The 19,958-nt window shown below is 39.7% G+C and overlaps 1 protein-coding gene across 1 annotated transcript in view; it reads left to right on the top strand.

Annotated features, from left to right (window-relative positions):
• The window catches only part of Prkch (protein kinase C eta), a 215,903-nt gene that overhangs the window by 48,200 nt on the left and 147,745 nt on the right, over window positions 1–19,958 (top strand). Inside the window, exon 2 of the mRNA XM_026385188.2 lies at window positions 16,103–16,166. Within this exon, the coding sequence (XP_026240973.1) occupies window positions 16,103–16,166 (64 nt within the window). The remainder of the gene's footprint in view (window positions 1–16,102; window positions 16,167–19,958) is intronic.

Raw genomic sequence — 19,958 nt, 5'->3', positions numbered from 1 at the left:
CTTCGTGGTATTCCCTGGAGTCTCCTCCATCACACCCTTGCACCATTGAAACAGTTTCTTAATTGTGCTCACAAACCATGGCTGCCCCTCCCCCAGCCTGGCCTCCAGCCTCTTGTTTTAGGGTTGTTGCCAGTCTCATTTTTTTTTTAATTAAACTTTTAACTTGGTTTCTAAAAGTTTTTGCCCAACACTTCTAAATTTATCTTTTAATCTCCTAACCCAATTAAATGGCATATAGTTCAATATACTACACATTCTTTGCTGCTTCTGTGCCATTCCCCCCCCCGCCCCCACTCTCATCTTAACCAGGGTACGTTCTAGAGGTAAAATTAACCTTGCAATGGGAACGTGCATGGGAAGTAGCTTAATATAAGAAGACCTTTCCAGCAGACCTTCTAAATGTCTAAGAGGTCCACCTGTTACCTCCCAGACCTTATGCCTAGGAACCCGTTTAAGTCTTCATCTCCCTCCACTCTGCAGCACTGGGCTTCTCCCAGTTTTGAAGCTGCTTCCTCCTATGTCTTATGACCCTGAACTTGGGTGAGATCTCCCATCTTTCGGTTTGCAACTTCTCTGATTCTTCTTTCCCCCAAATCCTCACTGAATTTGCTCTTTCCTTTCTTCCTTTCCTGGGCTCTTTCTTGGAAGTTTCATGGCTCTTTAGTGATCACCTTTTTGAGAAAAATTTCCTAATTAATGACCCCAGCCCTATCATTACTGCACAGTTTGCCTTTGTTTCCAACTTCTTGCCAGATGTTTCTATTTGAGTACTTTTGTGTCCAAATTTAAACTCATTTCCTTCCTATTAAAATGTGTGCTTTCCCTCTGAGTTCCCTGACTGATTAATGGCAACAGAGGTTGGCAGATTTATTTTTACCGTAAAAGGCAGACAGTAAATATATACATAATTTATTTATTTATTTGTAGGTCATATGATCTGTCACCACTACGGTCATGTGTTGCTTCATGATGGGGATACGTTCTGAGAAATATGCTGGTAGATGATTTTGTCATAAGACATCAGAGTGCACTTACACAAACCTGGACGGTAGGCAGTCACTGAAGCTGACCTCTTGATGCAATCAGGACATGTGCAAGGCCGCTGCTGGGATAAGCAGTGGGCTGTGTCATGGTAAAATGTTTTGTTTGTTTTTATAAGTAAGAGTACACTCTAAAATAATAACAAGAAGTATACAATGGGCTGGGCGGTGGTGCACGCCTGTAATCCCAGTAGCTTGGGAGGCTGAGACTGGAGGGTGGCGAGTTCAAAGCCAGCCTCTGCAACACTAAGCAACTCAGTGAGACCCTGTCTCTAAATAAAATACAAACTAGGGCTGGGGATGTGGCTCAGTGGTTGAGTGTGCCCCTGAGTTCAATCCCCAGTACCTAAAAAAAAAAATGTACAATGAAAAGTGCATAAAACCAGTTAACACTTACTATGATCAAGTATTATGTATAGTACATAACTGTGTGTGCTATACTTTCATATGATTGGCAGTGTGGCAGTAACCCTGGTATCACTTCAAATAATGCATTGTACAGGAGCATTACCATGGCTAGAATGACGTTAAGTGATAGGAACTTTTCAGCTCCATGATTGTCTGGTGGGACTGTCATATCCTTGGTCTGTCATTTAGAGAAATTGTATTAAGTGGCACATGACTATAATCATTTCTACCTTTGGAACAAATTAGCCATAGATGTAAATGAAAAAGAAGATGACTATGTTTCAAACTTTACTCCCCAAAATAGCAGCACATTTTTGGAATTGGCCTGTAGAGCAGTTTACTGGTCCCTCTTCTGAGTCACCCAGGCTAAAATTGACTTCTCCCTTGACCTGCTGACTGCTTCTGTTTGTTCTCTTCAGAAGGTTTTTAATTTCCACTGATTTTCCTCTTCTGATTGTTCACATTTCTAGACCAGAGCCGTCTCCCTGTTCATTGGTCTTGCAGATAAAATGCTCCTCCTACATGTTAATCTCCATCATCATAGGTTATCAAAAACCTCTGCTGATTCCCCCTGGTCTGCATCACAAGGTAAAGAGCCTGTGGGTGCAGCTTTTCCTCCGATTTAGCCTCTGGCCTTCTCTCTTCTCTAAATGGCACGGCTATACCCCACTGCTCTAGTGTTGTGCTCTGATGCCGGCTGCCTTCTCAGTCAGAGCTCCTGACTCTGGGTGGTCTCACCTGCCACTCACTGAAGCTTGCCTTCAGGCCTCAATGCAAGCACTACCTCTCAGGTGGAGCCTTGCCCCAGCCCAATGATTGCTCCTTCTCTTAATCTGAGTAGTACTTTTGCTGTGGCCACTTGTCTGTTCAGTTGGGACCACACTGGTGAAAATTTGTATCTTGGTGCTGAATCTCCCTCTTCATCTGAATTTTGAGAGACTGCTAAGGATCACCCGCTAGATGCTCAGTCCAGATGGATAGTGATCATGCATTGAACTCCTTATCTTCCTCCAGATCTGCTCATTTCCTTGGAGCCCATCTCAGTTAATGGTGCCAGGAGTTGTTGTTGGACCTGGAGACTCCTTCTCTTTCAGTTTGTGTCCCCCGTCTGTCAATTACAATGTCCAACTGCCGCTTCCCAGCCCCATGTATTTCCCCTCGGACCCCTCTTCTGCTGACTTAGTTCAGATCCCCACTATCCTTCCTTAAGACCATTGGAAGAGCCCTTGACTGTGTATCCCCACCACCAACTTATCTCCCCTTATCACCCCACATTCTAGCCTTAGGGATCTGACATGCAGGTATGATGCTGTGACTTGGCTGATTGAAGCCCCTTCGTGGCTCCCCATCACCCCAGGGTAAGGCCCAGCCTGCCAGCATGTCATGAGGCCATCATTAATCAGATGTGCTTTCCTCTCCAGCCTTTTTACTGCCATGATCCCTGACAGATCCTCTGAGCATTTGTGTCTCCCCTTCCCTAGTCCCCTTCCCTAGTCCGCATAGTGTATCCCAAACCGGTCCACAGGGAATATTGCTCCCTGAATTTCTAGGCTTTGCATAAATATTCCTTGTTTTGTGGAGTTTTCCTCTTCTTCTCTCCAAAAGACTAAAAGGAATAACAGTATTACAACTACTACAGATCCTTGGCCTTGATGTATTTTTCTAAGCCCCCTCAGATTCCAAGCCTTCCAACCATGACTTAGAGAAAGAACAGTTAGCAGTTAAGTGGATGACTCTTTAAAACATCTTGAGATGTTTACATATGCAAAATATGTAGTTTGGGCTTTTGCTTTCTTTAGTTTCACTAGGGTTTTTACCTCCTTCCTCCATTACCAATGAGTGATAAGAACCAATGCTGTAGAATAATTCTGGGTTTATTTATAATCCTTTTTTTTGAACCCGACATCTTTAGTCTAAAATATGTTAGTATGGGGGCAGGGCAGGAAGGGATCATTATTTCATGGCAAATATTTGAGACACCTCTAAATTTTCTATAAATGTAACTTAGCATGAGTGGCAAAACTTACTAGATTCTCCATCGCCTAATATTTTTTCTTTCTTGTGGGGGTTCCCCTCAGAGAAGGAGGCTCAGTGTGGGGCTGACAGCACTCATCAAGCAACCCACAGAGGTGAAGTAGGAAGGGGCTGCGAGGCGAGGCTGCTGAGCAGGAAGAGCCAGCCTGGGTACATTCCTCCCCTTTAGCCAGGGTCGCAAGGAAACCTGTCCCTTTCATTGAATACCTGTTCCTGGCCGGGACAGAGTAAGTAAGCTTCCTTTCTGGAAGCAGGAAAAAGATGGGCTCATGCAGAGAGTGCCTGTTGGAAATGTTCTTTGATGTGCTGAAACTTGGTATGGGGAGGGCACACATCAGTGGGGTTCCCCTCTCTCACTTCAGTGCCTGCTGTGGCCTGAGTTCCTTAGGGGTGCCTTATTGGAGGAGGAAAGTACCTTCTTGGTTCTGGAGGGAGAGTCTTGCCTGGAGTCCTGGAGCTATTCTGAGTCCTCTGATGGTTTCTAAGATGAGCATTTGATTTTTTCAGAACTCTTCTTCATCCATGAGGGCCATTAGAAGCTCTGGACCTTTTGTTGGGCCAGGCACATCCCTTCAGATCCTCTGTCTTCATTCACCAAGGTGCAGAATTAAACTACTTGCATGATTAGGGGAAGGAGTTGTAGCAGAGTGTTTTGAAAAGGCTAAGATGTCCTTTATCTTCATTTAATTGTTACTTTCAATCTTTCAGATATTGGAGTCAAACATGTAGACAGACAAACCACTACCACCATGACACACACTAGGTCATTTGTACCTTTAATCCTCTCTTTGGAAAAGAAAAAATATCTTAGGGCTCAGAGGTATCCAGTCTTAACTATTTATTTCCTGACTTTTAATGATGGATGGAAGAATTTTGAAAATTTAATTTTATTGTAAATGAGTATTGTTTTTGCCAGAAGGTAAACTTTTTAAGCTAGGTCATAGGGAGAATGGGCTCTGGAGTTGAAATAATTCTAAATTTAAATTTATAGTACCTTCTTGGATATGTTTAGCTGGGGGCAGAGAAGAGTTGTCATGAGCCGCAAGTGTGTATTTAGAATCAGATTCATTAGTAGTCTTCAACTGCCTTTGTGTGTTCTGTGGAGTTCAGAAACTGTCTGACTTGAGTCATACACTGTTGGATACCAAAAGGACCAAAAAGCTCCATCCACCTCATTTTTGAGGTGCAGAAACCAGGTGATCTGCTATTAGTGTCATGACCACAGTCTGGAGCTCTCCCCATACCCTCCACCTCACACAGGGTCCAGACTTAGCAGGACAGGGATGGATTAAGGACTTAGTTGCCAAAATAATGCTAGTATTTTCTTTCATCTTCAACTGGTTGGATTTAACAAGCCTCACTTTTCTGTTCAGTTTGTGACATCATTGTTTTCCAGTTCTTTTCTTTTAAATCTGTGATACTTCTTAGCCTGCTTTTTTAACATACAAAACTGGGTTTGGTTGTTTTAGAGGTGAGAGTGGAAAGTCAGCAGGTGCTCAGTCACCCCCTGTTCCTCTAAAAGCCTTCCTACTCGAGGGACGGGTCATGTGTCTGCAGCACGTGGCGCTGACGTGGGCTCTCCGGTCGCTGACTCATGGGACCTGAACTGCCTGCACATTCCATCAGCCCCAGCACAGACTGGCTTGCTTAGCAACTCTAGCCTTGTGCTTCCACAAGGAGCAGTTGAGCAACACCATCAGGCTGGTGCCACCCCTGGCCTTGGCAGTGAGGAGGCAAGGCTAGCATGCTGGGCAATAGTTGGTGGGGAGCACCATTGGGAGCTGAGGACATGAGTCTTGCCTGGGGTCCGGGGAGATGGGTGATGTGATGACTTTGTGTGTCAGAAGCCGGGGCAGGCTGGCTGTGGGTTGAGCGGACCATAGTAGACAGACCTATAGGCCAGTGCAGTCACAGCAGCGTTGAGGGAGATCCAGCATTTGGATCTTGGCTTGCTTGGCCTTCACTGCTCGTGTGACCTCAGCCAATTCCGTAGCCTCCCTGAGCCTCCATTCTTTCCCATCTGTATGATGGATGGGGAGGTGACACGTAATCTGCAGGTTGGTGAAGGTAAAGAGATAATATAGATTAAGCACTTAGCAAATTGACAGAGTTTCAGATGAAGCTGTTATTTTATTATTAAAGAACAAGGTGTATCTCCTTGTAGGTTATTGGTACAATCCTGTAAGGTTTTTATTCTTCCTGTAGAAATTTGAACTCTCATTTTAAGCCTGTGAGTTTCAGCTTGAAGAGAATCACGAAATGCTTTATCATGTTTTTAGGTTCCCTTGTTATTAATCCCTTGTACGAGACAGAAAAGCAATAGAAAAGGGCTACCTGGCTAAGAATTTAAATTTTGTTGACTTTTCTGTCACAGAGAAGACAAAGCACTCTATGCTTATAGTCTGTAGAATCTAGGTGAACCTTCTAACTTTGGCCAAATAAAGGATTGTTTTTTCTTTTAATATGCTAGGCTGACATGAATATTGAGTAGCTAGGCTGATAGATACCAGGCTGAGATGAAAATTGAATAGCTAGAGGTTTCCTGTCTCTGATCAGTTCTAATGCCTTTTATGAAGGGCAATGGTTGTAAATTATTTCCAGTTAATTAAATGAGTTTTTCCTGGAACCCCATGTGTAGGACTGTATCCAAGCCTTTTTAAAATCATGGAACATTAGGGCTAGTAAGTTTTTTGTTGTTTTGTTTTAAACACCTTTGTTTCATGGGCCAGCGATATGTCTTGCCCACCTTCTGCAAAGTGATGCTAAGGCAGAGCAGATGTTGGCCAAGAGGGGTGGGGTGCTTGAGATCTGGTGGGTCCATCAAGCTAACTGAATGTTATTCCTAATCATTTGGCCTATGTAGTCTGTATGCCATTGATATTCCTTGGAGCCATCTTGGAATGCTTTTATTTATTTACTTTTTCAAAGTGCTGTCACATAATATTTTATCCTGTAGTAAATATTATCAATCCTATTTTAGATGTGAGGAAATCAAGGTAGTTATTTGGTCAAGGAATTCTGCTGGGCCCCTTGGGGCATATAGTGTCAGATCCTGACAGAATGGGCTTACAGATTTATTGCAAGCGATGAGATATAAATACATGAACATTTAGCTAACTGCGTAAGGTGTAGGAGTATTTAAATATTAGTTGATACAGGAACTTTGAGACGGGAGGGGTCAGTGTTAATGTCAAGATCTCTTTGGCAGTAGTTCCTTCCTTCTGCCCCTAGGCTGAATCCTCTTCCTCATGTGTGTTTAGTGACCTGTCCCACCTGCAATGCTAGGGAGCTGCTCTGGGAAATCCTGAGTACCTAGCAATGGTCCCAAACCTGGGAGTCATTCAGTGAAAGTGTGAATGAGTGGACAGATAGATAAAGTGAGCAGATAGAAACTTCCCAAGCAGAGCACACACCGAGACAAAGGTGTGGCTATAGGAGTCAGGCCTGACTAGAAGAGCAGGTTCACAGAATGGAATTTAGAAAAAGAGATTTGGGTATTTTAGGGGGGAATCAGCCCAAGAGGAGCCCAGTTACCCTTGAAAGCCTGATGGAGCAGAGGAGGTTTTATTCTGAGGGCCCTGTGAAACCAGAGGCTTTGATGGGGGAAGGATGACACTTTTGAAAGGGTCCCTGGCAGTCACTGTAGACATATTTTGCTTGTTTATTTGGGCAGGGGTGTTGCATTTATTTTCTTGTTTTGTTTTGCTTTATTTTGGGTACTGGGAATTGAACACAGGGGCACTTAACCACTGAGCCATATCCTCAGCACCTCCCCACCCCCTGCTTTTTTTTCCAAGACAGGGTCTCCTTAAGTTGCTTAGGGCCTTGCTAAGTTGCTGAGGCTGGCTCTGAACTTGCAATCTTCCTGCTTCAGCCTCCCAAGTTATTGGGATTACAGGTGCGCTCTACCACGCTCAGTTTCAAGCGGTGATGCATTTTTGGAGGACAAAGTTTGAGTGAGGGAGACAGATCCTCTACTGATAGAAAGACACAGATGCTCAGGGTATGTCCAGCTCCAGGATTTCTAGCCAGGAATCTAGAAGAATGGCATTCCAGTGATGACAACTGGATGCTTTAGGGGAAAAACATAGGATCAGAGTCATAAGAGCTTTGAAAATTGGGATCAGCTGCTCAGAGAGTATTTAGCTCAGGAGTCTTAGGTGATGGTCCATAATATGGCTATGTCAGAGTTACCCCTGGAACATTTAAAAATAGCAGATGCTTCTCCCCTACTTTCTCCAGAAATTTTGAAATCATCATATTGTTGGTGGAGCTGGAGGTCTGTATACTTGACATTCCTCTCCCATGATTCCATGCTACAGAGAGGCTGAATGGTTTGCCCAAAGTCAGACCAGATAGGATGGAGTTAGCGCTAGGGCCCAGGTCTCCTGTGGTGGTGTTGTTATTTGGCCACATGCAGCGGGTAAAGCTCCATAGGAGGTGTAACACTTGAGGCAGCATTGATTCATATAGGTGCAAAATGATTGCTTCTTCATCAAAGAGGAGGTTACTTGGGACTCAAACTCAAGGGACAGATTGCAATGAAGATGCACGTAAGGAGTCATCTAGCCATGAAATGCTTTCCCCAGGGGTTGCTGCAAGCCAGGCTCTGGGTTGATCTTCCAGGATCAAAGTACAGAATATGAGAAACAGAATTTTAAAAACCCAGAGAGCTGAAACCATGTGAATGGGCAGATTTTCTGATGGGTAGAGGGTGAAAGAAAGAGCACAAGGCAAAGGACTACTGGTGCTATTTATTTTGGTGAAGTATGGAGACAAATTACTCCCCTCATGCTTATCAAGAGGTTTTATCTTTTTTAAAACAAAATATTATTGATATACAATAAATGATGAATAGTTAAAAAATGAAAGTTTAGAATCCGTGTATTTGCAGTCAACTGATTTTCAATAAAGCAAGTATATACATTGGAGCAAGGAAAGTCTCTTCAGTGAATGGTGCTAGGAAAAGTAGGTGTGGATGCAGAAGAAAGAAACTAGACCCTGTTACCTGGCAGTGGTTCTAATTTTGGGAGTCATTTAGTGAAGGTGTGAATGAATGGATAGATAGGTAATGGAAGAGCTAGAAGCTTCCCAAGCAGAGCACACACCAAGAGGCAAACAAATCCAAAACATAATGTACAGACTGAAACTTTGAAATTATTAGAGGAAAACATCGGGGAAATGTTTTAGGACATTGGTCTGGGAAATTTTTTTTTAACATAATCCCCCAAATTCAGGCAACAAAAGCAAAAGTTGACAAATATAGAAATCTTCAGCACAGCAAAGGAAATAATCAACAGAGGGAAGAGATAGGCTACAGAATGAGAGAAAATATGTTCTGTCCACAAAAGGCTAATTTCTAGAATATATAATATACTCAAAGAACTTAACAATAAAACAAACAAACAATTTGATGGGGGAAGGATGACACTTTTGAAAGGGTCCTTGGCAGTCAATGTAGACATATTTTGCTTGTTTAATTTCGCAGGGGTGTTGCATTTATTTCTCAAAAGAAGATATACAAATGGACAACAAGATATTAAAAACATGGTCAATATTACTACTAATCATCAGGGAAATTCGAATCAAAACCAGAATGAAATATCATCTGATCCCAGTTAGAATGGTTATTATTTTAAAAAAAAATTCTGGTAAGATTGTAGAGACATGTTGGTGAGGATATGGGGAAAACACTCATATATTGCTAGTGGAATTTCAAATTGGTGCAACCACTCCGGAAAGCACTATGGAGATTTCTAAGAAAACATGGAATGGAACCACTCTTTGGCCCAATTATCCCACTCATAGGTTTATACCTAGAGGATTTCAAATCATCTACTATAGTAACACAGCCACATCAATGTTTATAGCAGCTCAATTCATAATAGCAAACCAACCTAGGTGCCCTTCAACAGATGGATGGATAAAAAAACTGTAGTATATATTTCTACAGAATGGGATATTATTCACCTTAAAGAAGAATGCAATTATGGCATTTGCCAGTAAATGGAAGGGACTGGAGAATATTATGCTAAGCAAAATAAGCCAATCTCAAAGAACCAAAGGTTGAATGTTTTCTCTGATATGCAGATGCTAATTCACAATGGGGTGGGAGTGGGGAATGGAGGTATTTTGGACTAGACAGAGGGAAGTGAAGGGAAGGAAGGCGGTATGGGGGTAAGAATGATAGTTGAATGGAATCAGACCTTATTACCCTATGTGCATGTATGATTACATGACCTGTGTAACTATATCATGTATAACCAGATGAATGAGAAGTTATACTCCATTTATGTATAATGTGTCAAAATGCATTCTGTCACGTATAACTAATTAGAACAACTAAAAAGTATTTTGAAAAAAGATTGTGGAGAAAGGGGAACTGTCATACACTGTTGGTGAGAATGTAAATTAGTACAGGCATTATGGAGGTTCCTCAAAAAAAAAAAAAAAACAACCCTAAAAATAGAACTACCATATGATCTAGCAAACTTTATTTTGGGGAATATATATCCAGAGGAAATGAAATCAGTATGTTAAAGAGCACATGTATTAACTTGTGTGTGTATTAAAGCACTATTTATAACCAAGATATGGAATCAACCTCAGTGTCCGTCAGTGAATACATGAATAAGGAAAATCTGTATGTACACAGTGTAATGTTGAATATTATTCAACCATAAGAAACAATAAAATGTTGTCATTTGTAGCACATGGATGGAACTGGAGGATATTATGCTAAGTGAGATAAGTCAGGCACTAAAAGACAAATGCTTCATGTTCTCACTAATATGTAGAAGTTAAGTTGATCTCAAAAAAGCAGAAAATAGAACAGTGGTTGCCAGAGACTGGGCATTTTTTCATGTGCTTAGTGGTCAGATGTGTGTCTTGTTGAAAAAGGGTCTATTCAAATTCTTTTCCCATTTTAAAAATGGGGTGGGGGATGGGGAGGAATGTCAAGAGGATGGTTCACAGGAACAGGAGAAATTATTTCTAATATTCTTTGGGATAAATATGATTGACAACAACTAATTGAATATATTTCAAAATAGCTAGTAGAGTAGATTTTGAATGTTCCCATATAAAGAAATACCTGAGGTGACGGTTATGCCAGTTACCTTGATCTGACCTTACACATTATATACATGAATTGAAATGTCACATAGGACCCCATAAATTTATGCAATTATTGTTTGTCAATAAAAAATATATTAATAAAAATATAACACAAGCAATTAAACATAATATTACCATGTGACCAAAAAGAAAATTTAGAACATTTTAATCTCCTTTAAAAGGAATGACATTAACAGTTAATCCCCACTGCCCTTTGTCCCTCTGGCCCAAAGCCACCGCTAATCTACTTTCTTTCTTTCACTATAGTTTTTTTTTTTTTTTTGTCTTATCAGAGCATTTCATACAAATGGAATCATATAGTGTGTGGAATTTTGTGACTTCTTTTATTTAGTAAAGTGTTTTCAAGATTCATCCATGTTATTGCATATATCAGTACTTTATTTGTATTGATGAATATTTCATCGTATAGATACATCATAATTTAATTTTTTTAATTGATAGACATTTAGGTTGTTTCCATTTTTTGACTATTATGAATAATGCTGCAGTGAACATTTTTGTATAAGTTTTTGTATGAACATATATTTTCAGTTTTTTGGGTAAATTTGGAGTGGAATTGCTGGGTGATGCATGCTAACTCTATGCTTAATGTTTTGATATGCTGCCAAACTATTGTTCAAGGTGGCTGATCATTTATATTCCCAACAACAATGTACAGGGTTCAAATGTCCACATCCTTGCTAACACACAGTGCTGTCTGTCTTTTTTATTATAGTCATCCTCCTGGGTGTGAAGTATGATCTCATTAGCATTCTCTTATGCTAAAATGCTGAGCATTTTCTCATGTGTTTAGTGGTCAGATGTGTATCTTGTTGAAAAAAGGTCTATTCAAATCCTTTGCCTATTTTTAAAATGGGGCTGTCTTTATATATTGAGTTGTAACTCAATATATATATTCTGAAACAAGTCCTTATCAGATGTGTGATTTACAAATGTTTTCTCCAATCCTATGGGTTGTCTTTTCACTTTGTTGATAATTTCATTTGTAGCACAAATGTTTTCAATTTTTAAAATTATTTTTTTAGTTGTAGATGGACACAGTACCTTTATTTTATTTTATTTATTTTTATATGGTGCTGAGGATCAATCCCAGTGCCTTACACATGCTAGGCAAGGGCTCTACCACTGAGCTACAACCCCAGCCCAAATGTTTTAATTTTGATATAGTTTAATTTATCATTTTTTGGGTGTTGTCTAAAATGTCATTGTCTAGTCCAAGGTCAGAAAAGTTTACTCCTATTTTCTTCTAAGAGTGTTTTAGCTATTACATCTAAGTCTTGATTGGTTTTGAGTTAATATTTAAACATCTTCTGAGTAGGAGTACAATTTGATTTTTTGCATGTGGATATCCATTTGTTAAAAAGCATGTATAAGAATTAAAAGAGGTGAGGATGCATGTAGCTTAGTGGTAGAGTACTCTCCAAGCATGTGCAAGGCCTTGGGTTTAAGCTCCTATACCACAAAATAGAGAAAGACAGAGAATGTGTGTGTACCTAGGATACTGGTTGTATGTGCTTGGGCTGTTGTGGGGAACTGAGGCTGGAAGGTCGGAAGGGGCATGGTATCTAGGACTATGTTGTATGCTAAGGAGTTTATACTATATAGTGGAAATAAATGGAAACAGTGATGGATTCTAAATGAGGGAATCCACATGCTCAGGTTTTAATTTTTGAAACATCACACTGGCAGCAGTAATCTAGATGAGCATGGCAATAGGAATGGAGAGGGAGGGGTGGATTTAGGAAGGATTTTGAAAGTAGACTTGATGGTGAGGAGCCCAAGCTTCCAGTGTGGGCTTTTGATTAAGTGATGGGGTTGGCAATGGAAGAAGGCATGTTGAAATGGAGTTTTTCAGAGAAGGCATAAATATAGGTGTGGAGGAGAGGTCTAAGTTGAGACTTACAAAATAACTCTGTCACAGCCCCTTGTCTTTAGGCTGCATGCTCTTGGAACTTCTACTATGTTTCTTCGTCCCACTTCTACCCCAAAGATTAAAAAAAAAAAAAAAAAGAACACCTCAGGTAGATGTTGCAATCATGAGTTCAAATCTTCCAATGGAAAGAAAAAGAGGCTTGAAGAGCAGCAAGATTTAAAGGCAGAGAGAGGTCCGTGGAAGAGCCTGAGAGAAAGAGAAGATCAAGAGGAGGACCAGGAAAGAGTGGTGTCTTGGGAGCAAGGAACCTGGGAGAGTCAGGAAGGAGGGAACTACCAAGAGGATCAGATACTGTGGAGGGATCAGCCGTGATGAAGATGGACCCAGCTTTGGATTCTACAATAGGCTGTGATCTGGGCACCAGAGTTGCTTCAGTGCTGGAGGGAGGCAGAGAGGCAGACTGCAGAGGGTGGCATGCAGGAAGGATGTGTAATTATTGATAAATGTTTTATTTATTCTCTTTTTTCTGACAAGATGGACCTATTGTGGGTGCAAGCAATAGAAAACCCTACTCAAACTAGCCAAAACAAAGAAAGAGGAATGTATGGGCTCAGATAACTGAGAGTCCAGAAGAATCCAGCATGGCCTGATCTATGGATTGAGTGACATCATCAAGACCTGGTCCCCTCTGTCTCCCAACTCTCTCCTTCCTTTTGACTTCATTCTCTAAGTAAATGTGGTGACAATAAGGGTGCCATACACTCCCAAGTTTATGACCTTCCAGACTGAAGTTTAGCAGAACTGAGATATTGTGTCTTCTTTATAGATCCAGGATTCCTAATTGGATCTACTTGGATTTTGTGCCCAAACCTGAACCAGGCATTACTGAAGGGAGGGAAATAGAATTCCAATAACTAGATAAAGGGAAGGTGCTAGCTCCAGGCCAGTCATCCTAGCTGGAGGGACTCAGTGCCCTGATCGACAGGGCCTGGGTTGCATATCTACTCTGGAGCTTAGGCAGAATTCCTACTAAACCATTTGGACTACATGCGAGGGAGGGATAGTTCTCAAATAAAGTGTAAGTGCTCTTTGCAGAAGCTGGAATGGCTGTGCTAGCTAGAGAGTGTTCATTAGAACTGTGGAGGACAGCACTAGGGTCAGTGAGTTTCTTAGCATTTCTGCTCATAGACAAAGAACTTTTGATGGAATAGAGGAATGAAATAGGCCAGCTGTCAGTTGGCTGTCACTGGGGCATCCAAGCAACCACCATGAATAAATGACAGCAGCACATCAACACTGTATAGATGGAGCACATAAGCTCTAAAGCCACATCTTTCTCTGTGACAGAGTAAGGAAGAAACACATTTTTACATCAAAACCCAGTACATTCTTATACGTGTATAGCAAACGGCAAGTAAGAGTTTCAGGGAATGGTGTTCTTTTCCTTATGTCTGAGGTATATTTTTATCTTTCATTCTTTTTCATCTTAAAAATCTCTGTTGTGTACAACCGACTGTTTTTTTTTTTTTGAATGCCCCTCTGATGAGTCACCTGCATTCTAAGGTCCTATATCTTATCACATCTGTCCCAGATGGACAAGGTTTGACGACAGTATTTGAATCTGGCTTGGCCATCCCAATGATGAGGAAGCAGACCTCTTCTGTGTGGGAGAGCGCCTCGTTCTGAGTTGTGGAATCTCCTACTGGCTGTCAGAGTAGCTCCTGGCCCATCCGGCTGGAGTGGCCACCTTTGCAGGCCCTTGGGGAAGTTTTGTAGGGAGTTTACAGGTTAGCCAGAGGCAGCCCAGCAGTCTGTCTGTCTGCAGGCTGGCAGCAACTGCCCCAGTGCCAACGGTAGTTTATGTTGCGAGGTCGAGTGTATGTGTGCTCGGTGCCAGGCCTTTATATTGAAGATGAGGGAGTGACTTTTAAAAATAACATGGTTTTGACTTGAAGCAAGTCAAGGCAGAGTAGAGACAATTAGAGACTGACATCCTGTTTAGTCATCTCTCCAGAGAGCTCTATTTTCAGAACTGTTCTGTGAAGGTTCACAAGTGGTGTCAAGATAGTTAAGGGCATATTGTAAGTTAGCATTAGTCATGATGCAAGTAGTATATTTGAACACACAGGTATTTTGTAGTGTGGTAACCTCCCTGGGAACAGATTTCATGCAAAGAAAGTTAGATTGGTAAGCACAGACTTATAGTACAGAGGTGAATCTTTCCAAGCCCGTACAAAACAGTCATCTTTTACTTTAAGAAGTATATAATTGGGGTGTGGTATTAGAATCAAAAAATATGTGGTGGTGACCTAGAGTCAAGAAAATGCCTTGGGGATGTCTGTGTTTGCCTGTGGGTACAATAAAAACTGTAATCTGTACTGTTAAGATTCTTCAGGATGATGTGATAGATGTCAAGTCAGAAATGCTGAATGGAATGAAAGAGCTTTCTACTGACAAGTATAATTAACTGATTTAGAACTAATAATAATAAAAAAGAAATGCTGAATAATGGCACCACAGACACTCAGAGAACAGGGAGTCCAGGGGTGGTGAAGGATCTCATCCAGCTGTGGCCGAGTCACCCTGGAGGCCATGGGCTGGTCTTATACAAGTGCTTTCTACTATACCATGTGATTTACAGCTTATTTAAATTTACTGACATGCCCCAAATGACCACCCAGGTCCACACTCAGCTTCTTTTGACCATTTTCTTTCAGATAGAAGGTCAAAGTTAGAAATGGAGCTGTGGGTTGAATCTAAGATTTATTTTAGGGTAGATGTATGTATTTGATCCCACAAGCAACTCACACTGTATGGCTTTGAAGTGTTTGTGGATAGTGAGGTTAGCATCCAGCGGGAAGGGGGCAGAGCCTGCTGGCCTGGGTACATGGGAATCAGAGCAGATCTGCAGGGCACTGTTCATCCTGGGCACCATGTGGGTAATGGGAGTACGCATAGAGGATGGGACCAGGGGAGGCTTCAGGCTGTCTGGATTATAGAACCCATGGCTTGAAATCTCAGCTTACTTATAACTTCAAGGGATGTTGATACTCCCATGAACCACTCAAGAACAGCAAATGAAAAGCTCCTTGACCTCCTTCTCTTGTGCTTCCTTAAGATTGACTAGAATTTGATGGAAATAGACTCTTTAAATTTTTTTACTCTGTAAAACTAAAGATTTGCAGTTAACTTGTCACATTTGTTCCTTACCTTGTATGTTGTCATTATTTCTCTATCTCATATATTTGCCACCTTGTTTAATAAAATGCTGCTCTTACTAGAGGTGAGCATGGAATATAGATGTCTTGAAAGGATTTCCAAGGAGGTAAGTGCTTCTCTATATCACAAAGAGCCACACATGGAAGATAATAAAATTCAGGAGGAAGGAAGCTCTGAGAAAACATAGGTTTTGTTTTAGATTTGCTCTTCAACCTTTATAACTTGAGTTTTTACTGGTTTCCTTGTTCTTGGACTATTTAATGAAAGATTTAGATTTGACTTATGGTTATAATATATACATTTAGACATTCCTTAAAGAATTATTTAAGGCTTACAAAAATCACCTTAACATTAAAATATAACTCATGGGATTTTTTTTCTCTCTTTCCAGGTGGATCTGGAGCCTGAGGGGAAAGTATTTGTGGTAATAACCCTCACAGGAAGTTTCACTGAAGGTAAGAATACGTTTTGGGTGGTTTCTGGTATCTGTGTAATTTTAGTTCATACTGAGTAGGAATTTTTATCATGGAAATTATTAAAGGGACATTTTATAAAATATACTTTAAAAAACATCAGCATCTTAAGTTGGGCTGCTGGACTTTGTTGTCCAACACTCTGTTGGTTTGGATTTCTGGATTAAGGTATTTGCTAAATATGGCAATCTTGTGTTTTGTTCACTAAGTTTATGTTTTTATTCCTCATCATCTTAGCTAAGTATTGTTTTACTGCCTCTTTTGATTCATGCCTATTCAAATCTAATTTGAATTTTTGGCTTTGTGTCAACCTTTTAGTTTGTCTGTGAATGTGTATGAAAGAAATGTAAACATGTTCTTATTAGTGCATTATAGGTAACATAATAGTAGGTCCATTTCGACATAATCATACATGTATGGAATATAATTTTCTCCATTTCATTCTCCAATGCTTCTTTTTTCTCTCTCCCCTTCTCCCTCTCCCTGTTCTCCTTCCTCTACTCTACTGGTCTTCCTTCTTTTTATTATTATTATTTTTTAAAATTGGTGATTTATAGATATGCATAAAGATAGAACTCACTGAGCTATGTTGGTATATGTACGTAGCATAATCTGGTCAATTTCATACCAAAGTTCCTCACTTTCTCTTTCCCTCCTCCTTCCCCAGAATGCTTCCTCTTTTTCACATCTCCCCTCTATTTCACAAGATCTCTCCCCACCTTCCCACCCCTTACTTTGCACCTGCTTCATGTGAGACAAAACAATCCAATCCTTGATTTGTTTAGTCTGGTTTATTTTGCTTAATATTATGTTCTCCAGTTTCATCCATTTACCAGCAGATGCCATAATTTTGTTCTTCTTTATGGCTAAGTAAAACTCCATTGTGTATATACCATATTTTCTTTTTTTTTTATTGTTGGTCGTTCAAAACATTACATAGTTCTTAATACATCATATTTCACAATTTGATTCAAGTGGGTTATGAACTCCCAATTATACCCCGTATACAGATTGCTGAATCACATCAGTTACCCTTCCATTGATTGACAAATTGCCTTTCTAGTGTCTGATGTATTCTGCTGTCTGTCCTATTCTCTACTATCCCCCCTCCCCTCCCCTCCCCTCCCCTCCCCTTTTCTCTCTCTACCCCTTCTACTGTAAATCATTTCTTCGATTTGTATTATCTTGTCTTACCCCTCCTTTCCTCTTATATGTCCTTATGTATAATCCTGAGGATCGCCTTCCATTTCCATGCGATTTCCCTTCTCCCTCCCTTTCCCTCCCACCTCTCATCCCTGTTTAATGTACATCTTCTTCTCAAGCTCTTCGTCCCTACCCTGTCCTTGTTTACTCCCCTTATATCAAAGGGGTCATTTGGTATTTGTTTTTTATAGATTGACTAGCTTCACTTAGGATAATCTGCTCTAATGCCATCCATTTCCCTCCAAATTCTATAATTTTGTCATTTTTTAATGCAGAGTAATACTCCATTGTGTATAAATGCCACATTTTTTTTTATCCATTCATCTATTGAAGGGCATCTAGGCTGATTCCACAATCTTGCTATCGTGAATTGTGCTGCTATGAACATCGATGTAGCAGTGTCCCTGTAGCATGCTCTTATTAGGTCTTTAGGGAATAGACCGAGAAGGGGAATAGCTGGATCAAATGGTGGTTCCATTCCCAGCTTTCCAAGAAATCTCCATACTGCTTTCCAAATTGGCTGCACCATTTTGCAGTCCCACCAGCAATGAACAAGAGTGCCCTTTTCCCCGCATCCTCTCCAGCACTTATTGTTGTTTGACTTCCTAATGGCTGCCAGTCTTACTGGAGTGAGATGGTATCTTAGGGTAGTTTTGATTTGCATTTCTCTGACTGCTAGAGATGGTGAGCATTTTTTCATGTACTTATTGATTGATTGCATGTCCTCCTCTGAGAAGTGTCTGTTCAGGTCCTTGGCCCATTTATTGATTGGGTTATTTGTAATCTTATTGTCTAATTTTTTGAGTTCTTTGTATATTCTGGTTATTAGGGCTCTATCTGAAGTGTGTGGAGTAAAGATTTGTTCCCAGGATGTAGGCTCCCTGTTTATCTCTCTTATTGTTTCTTTTGCTGAGAAGAAACTTTTTAGTTTGAGTAAGTCCCATTTGTTGATTCTACCATATTTTCTTTATCCATTCTTCTGTTGACAGGCACCTGGGCTGATTCTACAGTTTGACTTTTGTGAATTGAGCTGTTATAAATATTGATGTACCTGTGATGAATTATGCTTCTGTATATACATTATATACATTGTATGTGTACATTTTTGTAAACATACACTTTCATTTCTCTAGGGTACGTAACTAGGAATGAGATTGCTAGGTATTAGAGCAGGTATATATTGAACTTTATATAAAACTCACAAATGGATTTTGGAAGTAATTGTATGATTATACTCTTGGTAGCATTGTGTGAGAGTTCTAAGTGCTCCATATCCTCTCCAAAACTTGATGTGATCATTCTTTTTAGTTTTAGACATTCTAGTATGCATAAAATGGTGTTTTGGGTTTTAATTTGCATTTCATTTGCAAATTATAGTGGACACTTTCTCATGTGCTTTTTGGTCATTTGTATATTTTTATAAGTGCTAATTCTTTTGTTGTATTTTTTTAAAAGTTGAATTTGTCATTTTATTATTGATTTGTGGGGTTCTTTAAGTGTTCTGGATATGAGTCTTTTGTGTGAAACCTGTCTGATGAGTATATGGCTTGCTTTTTAATTTTCTTAATGGTGTGTTTGAGGAGAAGTTTTAAATTTTCATGAATTTCTATGAAGTTCAATTTAATCTCTTGTTTTATCATTTGTATATTTTGAGTCCTCTCTATGAAGTATATCATAGGGTCACAGAGATATTCACCTTATAGTTTTTTTTAGCTTTTATCTTTTGTCTGTATGTCCCTGAAATTAATATTTTTGTGTGATCTAACAGAGGATTTGAAATTTTTTTCGATAAGCTAATCCAGTTGTTATAGCATCATTTGTTGAAAAGACTTTTTTTTTCTCATGCAATAACCTTGGAACCCTTGTTGAAAATCAACTAAACACATATATGTGTCTACTTCTGGGTTATCTGTTTGGGTATATTGATTTATTTGTCCATCCTTATGCCAATACCACATTCTACCTTACTATTGCTTTGCAATAGTAAATAGTATGAGTCCTCCGACTTTGCTCTAATTTTTTTTTTATTATTTTAGCTATACTCACTATTTTAAGTTTTGATGGCAGTTTTAGAGTCAGCTTGTATGTTCTCACACAAAATTGAAATTTTATTGAAAACTATAGATCAGTTTTGAGCAGAATTGTTATCTTAATAAGTATAAGCTTCTTCATATCCATAAACATACATATCCTTTTGTTTACTAGTGGTCTTTAATGTCACTCAACAATTCCATCAGTATTACCAATATTATATAATTTTCAGTAGAGTTCTTGCATATATTTTAAAAATTTATTCCTAACTATTGTAAGCTTTTTGATGCTAGTATGAATGGTATTTAACAATTTTATTTTTAAGTTGTTTGTTCCTAGCATATAAAAATTGCATTTTATATATTGGTTTTGTACCTTATTAAATTAATTTACTAATTCTAGTAGGTTTTTTTGTAGATACCTTATGATTTTATATATAAACAGTCACGTTGTCTGTGAATAAAGATAATTATCGTTTTCATTCCTAATATTTATGATTTTTGTTTGTTTTTCATGCCTTACTGAATCCTGAGGCCTTTA

The sequence above is a fragment of the Urocitellus parryii genome, chromosome 6 (assembly GCF_045843805.1).
Source record: "Urocitellus parryii isolate mUroPar1 chromosome 6, mUroPar1.hap1, whole genome shotgun sequence".
Lineage (NCBI taxonomy): Eukaryota > Metazoa > Chordata > Mammalia > Rodentia > Sciuridae > Urocitellus > Urocitellus parryii.
This window is presented reverse-complemented; position numbering and strand designations above follow the sequence as displayed.